The sequence below is a fragment of the Hipposideros armiger genome, unplaced genomic scaffold (genome assembly GCF_001890085.2).
Source record: "Hipposideros armiger isolate ML-2016 unplaced genomic scaffold, ASM189008v1 scaffold_124, whole genome shotgun sequence".
NCBI lineage: Eukaryota > Metazoa > Chordata > Mammalia > Chiroptera > Hipposideridae > Hipposideros > Hipposideros armiger.
Genome location: NW_017731474.1, coordinates 1,022,911 through 1,031,357, shown reverse-complemented (window position 1 = coordinate 1,031,357; position 8,447 = coordinate 1,022,911). Strand labels below are relative to the sequence as shown.

The following is an 8,447-nucleotide window of genomic DNA, read 5'->3' as shown; positions in this document are numbered from 1 at the left end:
TGAAACACAGCCACGCTCATTAATTTATGTGTTGCCCTTAATTGCTTTCCTGCTACATCAGCAGAGTTGAATAATTACAACAGAGATAGTGTAGCCTACAAAGCCTAAAATATTTATTGTCTGGTCCTTTACAGAAAAGCTTGCCAGCTTCTTTTATGTACTAAAGTGCTTCAAACAATCTGGTGAATATTCACACTAAACAAATGTTAGTTATCATTAATATTATTCAATTTTAGGTAAGATAAATATAACATTCATATAGCTAAAAATACAGGTCAGAGTCTAAAAAGTTTCATTACGTATTGTTCTTGAAAATAAGACTTTAAAAAAACCCTATTAATTATATGACAAATCATTATGCTTAAAAGTGTAAAATAGCTTTGGGAGTATAATGCACCAAGCTCATTTTACAAGCGACTTATTTTCAGAATATTTTGTATATTCCTGATAAGCAAACTTTCAAGCCAACAGGTTACACCTCTTTTCTGCTTAATTTCCTTGTCCTTTGATCAATTTATCTTTTTATTGCCATCCTTCAGTTCCAGACTTACTCTGATTCCCTATCTTAATTCTCCATTTTTACCTATTGTCTTATCATTCTCAGTGGATGTTCTAGCCATATGCCTGCAGCCTTTGGAAGGCAGAAGAAAAAGAAAGATTTAGGAACCAAGAGTTAATGATAACTTCTATATGTGATCACGGATGGGTCAGGTCAAGTGATACCCCATTGAACAGGGCCCCCAAATACAACCCATACAAGTCCTTTGAAATGACCTCTTTGGACACAGGCAAACCAAATTCTGATCCTGACACTGATTAGACAAACACATGTTTCTGGGCCAAACTGACCCATCCATAAAAAAAATGTTTTGAGGCAGTAAGGAAGTATATCACTGTATTTGCCTTAGTTTATTTCATTTGACCCCTATTTTCCCCAGACTTGCACTTTCCTGGCAGAATTTGCTCAGATTCAGTGTGATGTACTGATGAGTATGTGATTGGTTTGTGTAGATAGATAAATCTTCCTTGGACCTTTTCAGGCTATCCAGGGTTTCCAAACTCAGTTGTGTCATCCAAGCCTGTTTTCTCTTTAATCCTTTACCTCTATATCTCCACAGCTTAGTTCTGTATCTCTTTATCTAAAGTCTTCAGCAATTTGGCCAAGTCATGATTCATCAATTGTGCAATCAGAGAGTGGACAACCATAACAAAAGAAGCTGACATTCAAACACTCTTTCTTGCTAACAGTTGTAGTACAATTTGCAGAATACTTGTTCAGGTTGAGCTATGCCTTATGTTTACCAAGCTAGCTAGTACAAATCAAGGTGGCTTTAAGGAAAATACCCATTGGGAAACAGAAATTTGATTTTTGTAATAAAGTAGAACTGTTCACTTAGTTAAAAAATATTGAAGTGATTTAATCTGATTTCAAACACACTCCAGTCAACTTCTTTGAAATTCCCAAAATTGAAAATGACAAAAAGAAAAACTAGAATAATGGTTAATAATTTCAGTATATAAAGAGTTCATACAAATCTATAAGTAAACATTAAGAGCCATGCCATGAGCAGACAAGTTTCATGGGCAAAATCATGAGCGGATAATTCACAAAAGACAAAATAGTACAGGGTAGCAAGTCTATGTTCAGCCTCACTGATACTTAAAAAAATTCAAACCAAGACAGTGAGCTATCATTTTTCTTCACTCTATGTGTTATTTCATGCCACATGTAATGTGACATGAAATAGATTTTGAAAGGATAGAACTCTCTTCTTGAGAGGGAGGAGTTACAAAGAGCAAATTAACACATTACTATAGGATGCACACGTTAGTGCACCTCCTCTACACAGCTATTTGGTAGTGAGTTATCAAGAGCCTTGAGTTTTGCAGCGTGCTTTGATATACTGTTATAAAGAAAATTTTAATTAGAAAAATCTTTATACACAAAGTTGTAAACAATAGTGCTGTTTATACTAGTGTAGAAGCTATCTTACAATAGGGATTTAGTTTCGTTCACTATAGCTTTAAGAAGCAATTCAAAATATTTATGAATTTTAAAACAGAAAAATCTTAGGATGTAATGTTGAGCAAAATACAGGATATAAAATGTTATATACAAGATAATCACAATCCTTTAAAACTGCACGAGTACAGTAGTCGCCACAGGCCCCATGTGACTATTTACATTTTAATTAAAATTAAATAAAATTTAAAAATCATTTCCTCAGTTGCATTAACCACCATTTCGGTGCTCAGTAGCCACATGTAGCTAGTGTCTTCTAAATAGGACAGCATAGGTACAAAAATGATTTTCTATTATCTCAAAGTTCTTTTAGACAGCACTGATATAAAATAACACCCAAAACTATACATAGTTCAAAAACAGGAAGAAAATAAAAGTTAGCAAAAAAACAAGTTTTACATGGAAAATTTAACCATGGGAATTATTTCCTTCCTTCAGCCCTTTTGCTGTTTAAATTTTTTTGTCATTGCCACATTAAATTTACAATGAAAAAGATCATTGAACTTTAATTTTAATAATAAAAAACCTAGAAAATGAATACAAGTATAGCTTGGGGAAAGCCAACTAAAATTTCTATAGTTGAGTTATTTTTTGCTGCTGTTAACATTCAGGTCAGATCAGAATTTCAGAAACTCAGGTCCTTAGAGAATGGGGGTCCATGGAATTGGTAGTCAGTCTTGGAGGAGTTTGCATATAATTGTGATTCAAAATTACCATACCCCCATTTCTTCTGTTTACTGTTCTTCACAATTCCAAACCAAGTGGGTTACAGATGAGTCTCGTGGGCCTAATTTTTGTCCTGGCACCAACATTAATTCCTCAGCAATGAAGAAGAATCACTAGTGTCTATTTAAATAATCTGTAGTTTTTTCTTTGTTGTCCATTTTAAGGTAATTTGTGTTTGGTTCTGGCTAAATTTAGCAAAAAGATACTAAGCTGGCCTCAGTAGATGAGATTTTTCTACAAGCAGATGACCTCAATGCTTATTCAGCCAAGTTGTGCCTTTGGACTCTTGACCGGTGCTAATGGGTCCATTGTCGTCCCTAGTTAGAGTCTACCCAATCAAGTATCAGCCACATTCTGTAGATCTGTCTAGTTGTTTCCTTGGCTCTTTTGATGGCTGGCTCAGTTCATGGACGCCTGGTTGGTTGTTGCTAAAATGTTATTTTATGTGATTGGGAACATAAGCCAAGGAGTTTATGACAGGTTGGAATGCTGAATAAATTATTGTTCTGTGTAAACTCTGAAGGTAAATTTTTATCTTCATTATATAAAAATGTATAAATCTCTTCCAACTAGCTTCAGTGGAAACATAGAAATTATAGCCATCAACTCAGATAAGTTTGAAATATGGAAGGAACTGGTCCTTGTGAGAGTCAGGCTGGAAGAAATGTCCGATGAACCAGCTAAGGGAAACTATCTGGTATGTAGATATTTAGAAGAAGAATTACAGTAAAAGTGATAGCACGTAGGGTTTAAGTTTGCAGTGTGTTAGAGCAATTTTTCAAAGGCAGGGATTGAATAGGGTCAGGGAAACAGTTGCATTTGGCCATGTGATATCACATCAGAGAACAAGAAGGTGGTGAACTCTCTTGAGCCACTAGTGGAACTGCCCCAAGGCGATGACACAGAATAGTGGGTGTGGATGGAGTGCAGGAAAGAGGGGAGGAAGGGCAGTGAATCGAAGTCAGTGGTGTGAATACTCAAGGCGTTAAACATCTGAACCCTGCCTTGGTAGGTGAGGAGCATTATGAACAAAAAGAAGGAAGTTATGTACATAAGGCTGAACTTTGGCTCACTGGCATGTAAGCATAAAATTAGTAGGATATGGAGCATAGGGCGATTGTAAGTAGAAAGATAAGTGTGCTGTAAAATATTCTTTGAAAGGAGGTTGATACTTGGTCACTTGACCAAACTAAAATACTAGAAAATACTTAAGAAAGTAGTCCTGTCTTCTCTAACTTCTGGGAATCTGGGCTTCCACATAGAGAGGGTTACCCATTTGTCATGTTTTCCCAGTCATGTTGAGGGAGGCTCACCACTCTCAGCCTGAGGGAATGTGACTGCCTCTCCTTGACACTCCCTCCAGCCTTTCTCTGTCTTCCTCTTTTTCTCCTCCATCCCTTTTCTGTGACACATACTGGTTTGCACCAGTTCATTTTACAAGGGCTTGCTCTGTGATCTCATCTCATAGCCTACAAACCTTGGATATGGAGGTAATAGGCAAATATATTCCGTTTCTTTGCTTCTCTAAACATCCTGTACAGGTAGAGTACATTGATTCATAGGCATAAATTATAATATTAGAACCTTCGGGAGCTGTCATTAAGCCTAGAGAGTATACCAAATTTGATCTCAAATAATCACTTGCAAAAATTTGCAAACACTAAGAAAATCATGGAGGAAATGATATCTGTCGTCTGAGTTTGGTATTCTTATCTATTCTATTCCTGTTTTCTTATGTATATAGCCAAAGTGTAATGGCTAGGGAGTATCTTTAATTATTTCTCATTCCAACAGCTTCATTTAGATAGTGTATCTGTTTTTTTCTTGGTTTGCTCCGGGGTTGAAAGTATTGAATGTTTTTAGAGCTCTTGAAGATACTCAAACATTCTCAGTGAACAAAATTGGCAGAAACCTGGATGATTTTTCCAGTTTCTCATAAATCAGTTGTATCTGGACTTGAAATCTTGAATAGATTAACTTTGTACAATTCCAAGGAATGGAAAGGTTTTACTGGATTTATAGTTTGGCTAGAGATTTGAGGTAAGTGCATTGCCTAACGGAGAGGTTCTTACGTAGCGATTTTTCCATCTCTGTTAATGGCTACCTGTGAAAGCTACTGTGTGCTGGGGTCATAGCTAAGCACTTTGCATGCATTGCCTCATTGTCCCCCCAAACCCTGGGAGATACCGAGGTTCAGTCACTTGCCCAAGGTTACATGGAGTATTTAAGGCAGAGCCTTTGTTTCAAACCAAAGTCTCCAGCTCATAGCCCTGAACCTTCCCTCCCCCTTCCTCTTCCAACAACAGGAGCTTGGCACAGAATATGTTTTGAATCCTGGTAATGTTGACATCAGACAGGACACATAACAATGTGATCCTGCGGGAGATATAAAGTCAAACACACCAAGTTTTTTCCTAAATAATTGAGGGAGGAAACCCATATGCAGACCAGGCTTGCAAATTTTTTTTCGTATGTCTTCAGAGTTATTTTTCTTTCGACTCATTGCATCTGTTGGCCCAGTGGACATGTGTAAATGAAATAAATACCTGAGAGAGCATGTTCCTAAGTCACTAACATCCATGTTAAGGATAATGTGCATTTCTTTTAAGTAGTCAGTGTTTCATAAGCTACAAATNCACTATGGCATGGGGCAAGCACTATGGGCAGTCTATCTGAAGTGTACCTGGCGTATAAGACGACCCCCCACTTGGAGGCATATTTTTCAGGGCCAAAAAGTCGTCTTATACGCCGGCAAATACGGTATATATATTTTTTTAAATTCCTCACCAATTGATATCATCTAACATCGCTTAGTAGAAAAAACATGGACTTTATACAGACAGGGAAATGGAAAATTAAGCCTCAGTTCTCATCACCTGTACAGTGGGAGAAACGAATATTTCATCTCACAAGATTGAGGTTCCACGTCCACACCTATCACAGAGCAGATGCTCAAGAAATAAGTTCTCCTGCAGGAATTCTGAGCTCTGGACACATTCCTAGAGTCAATGATGTTGCTCTCTCATTCCTTCTCACCTGCCCTCACCTGCTGTCGTCTGGAAGGTGCTATGGATAGGTGTGTAGAGCCTTTGTGTTGTCCTTAAAATACCTAAGGTTTTTCGACGACAGTGTGGGCAAACTTTCTTCCATGCACCATCCCATTCTGTCCCTTTTCCCTATCAGTATTCGGTGTCTTTGGACCCATTCCCTTCTGGCCCTGCTAATCTTATAGACTAATGTTCACAAAAATGGTAAAAACGACAACTAGACTGATGTATTGCCTTAGAATGTCTTGATATCATTTAGAGCAATTACAGTTGCCTCTTATAATCTCCTTACCAATCTTATGTTCGTCTTACTGATCTTCTTTTTCAATATGGAGAGTCTTCTCATTGACAGAGTATTTAGAAGCAAAGCAGGAGTTAAAAGATTCTGGTTTTCTGTGACTTTTGTCAACCCTGCACCATGCGTCACTCCCAGCAACATGCTTGTTTTTTCCTTAGATGTCTTGCCTTTTTATTTTTATGCAATTTTTTAAATATAAAATAAATGTATTGTTAATCTCTTAAAAATATTAGTCAATTTTTATCATTTTAATAACCAAGATATGCATATTCATTATTAAAAATTGTAAGTATACAGAAGGCTATGGAAGAGAGTAAAAAATTCCTCCATATTCTCACTCTTCATTTTCCATTCCCAAATTTGGATAACTACTGCCAGCAGTTTTGTGTGTATCTTAACAGAAACTTATTTATTGCACATGAAAACAAGCACATCTTTTTAAGTTTAAAAATTAATTTGTGTTTTTTAAAATAAATAGTGTTTTACAAAGCTGAGTAACTAATAGATACGTAATTTTTAAAATGGTACTTCCTCAGCTGCCACCTTATGATTCTGATAAGAGACACTGCCCTCAACTCTTATCTTTTGGTTTCTGTTATTTCCTTAATATTTCTAAACATATTTGTACTACCATTTCTTTCTTTATCAAGTGCATTGTCCTTCTGTTATGGTGGATGGATAAAGATCATGGTGTTTGAACAGTCACCCATTTCTTCTCCTATCCTTGTAACATAGTTACATCACAATTTTCTATAATTCCGTATTTATACTATATGACAGTGTAAATGCTCATTGATGAGTTAAGTAGTAAATTGTGATTTAAGTCGTTTTTTTTGGTCACCTTTTTTCTCTGGAGTTAGCAATTGCCTTACTTGTTTTTTCTTTTTGTGTATGTATATTGCCTTCAGGTTCTGTTTTTAATTTATCAACAGATCTGTGAAATCTTTCAAAACACGATCAACATATCAGATAATATATCAATTCCTTTTTTCTTTTTAATCGGAGGTCTTCCTTCTAGAATCCTTTATCTTCCTTTTCTAATCGGGACTGGTTATTCTCTTGCATCTTACATGCTTATCACCCTGGAACCTTGTTTCACCATCATCCTGGAGTTAACTTTTTTCCTGAATCCCCTGTTTCTGGATCCAATATTTTATTCTTTCTTGGTTTACTCCCTTATTTTACTGGGTCATAGCCTCCTGTAGCTTTCGGAGTACAGGTCCAGGGAAATAGTTTTAAATTTTCATTGATGTCTAGAATAGTCATGTTCTGCCCTCAAACTTGATTGATATTTTGACTGGGTATAGAATTCTCAGATATAAATAATTCTGAAAATATTATTCCATTGTCTCCCAACGTTCCCTTTAAAACTCCATGGTTCATCTGCTTCTTATTCTTCATATGTGACCCTGTTTTCTTTGGAAAGTTTTAGAAACTTTTGTTTATTCTAGAGCTCAAATTTAAAGGAGGATCTGTTTTGGCATAGATTTTTTTTTTCTTTTTTCTTTCCATTAGCCCTACTGGAGCCCTTTAGCCTAGAGAATTAATTATAGAAATTTTAACTTTTTATTCATTTGAAAGTTTTCTCCTCTCCATTTTCTCTTGCTATAACTTCTTTTGGCTGGAGGACTACCTTGACTGATTTTTTTTTTCATTTTTCTCATCTTTTCTGTCCAGTTTTCCAATTCTCTTTGTGTCCTGAAAAATTTCCTAGAGTCACGTTCCAAACCATCTTTTTTGTTTGTATTTTGGCTTTTATAGATTTTTCTTGTTTTAAAATTAAAAAGCTCTTTTTGTTCTCCAAATATTTCTCCTTTTAAATCAGTATCCTATTTTTGTTTCAAGGATGTTTTTTTTGAGGATTTTTTTTTCCTACGTATTTTCATTTTTCTACATTGATCGCTTTCTTTTTTTTTCTTTTCCTGCTTATTTGCTTAAGTTTCTGTTTTTCATGCTGGAAATTTTTCTTCCCAGTTTTGGAATTTCTAGGTATTTTGCAGTAGTGAGTAACTTATCAGCTTTCTTTTCCCTGCCTCCTGTTCAGGCGGTTCCCTGGGTTGAGAGTCTGGGTTTTGGAGAGTATAAAGATGGCATAACCCAACTGTTCCTCTCAGCAGCCCTGCTTCTTGTTATGCCATGAGTGGTGGAACTAAACCTCTACGGTACTCACCCTTGGCCTCTCCAAGAACTAGTTCACACCTCCAGCCCTCCGTGTTATGAGTGGAAGTTTATCACTAGAGAAATGGAGTGTGTGTGTCTGGATCCTACGTTTAAATACACAAATATCAGCCTGACTGAAAGATGGAAAGGTGTTTTATTTGTTTGTTTGTTTGTTTTTAAAGATGTTTATTGG

At 36.1% G+C, this 8,447-nt stretch overlaps 1 protein-coding gene across 1 annotated transcript in view; it reads left to right on the top strand.

Annotated features, from left to right (window-relative positions):
• Window positions 1-8,447, top strand: part of LOC109385746 (guanine nucleotide-binding protein G(q) subunit alpha-like) — a 287,243-nt gene that overhangs the window by 267,213 nt on the left and 11,583 nt on the right. The window contains exon 6 of the mRNA XM_019648287.1: window positions 939-990. Coding sequence (XP_019503832.1) covers window positions 939-990 — 52 coding nt within the window. The remainder of the gene's footprint in view (window positions 1-938; window positions 991-8,447) is intronic.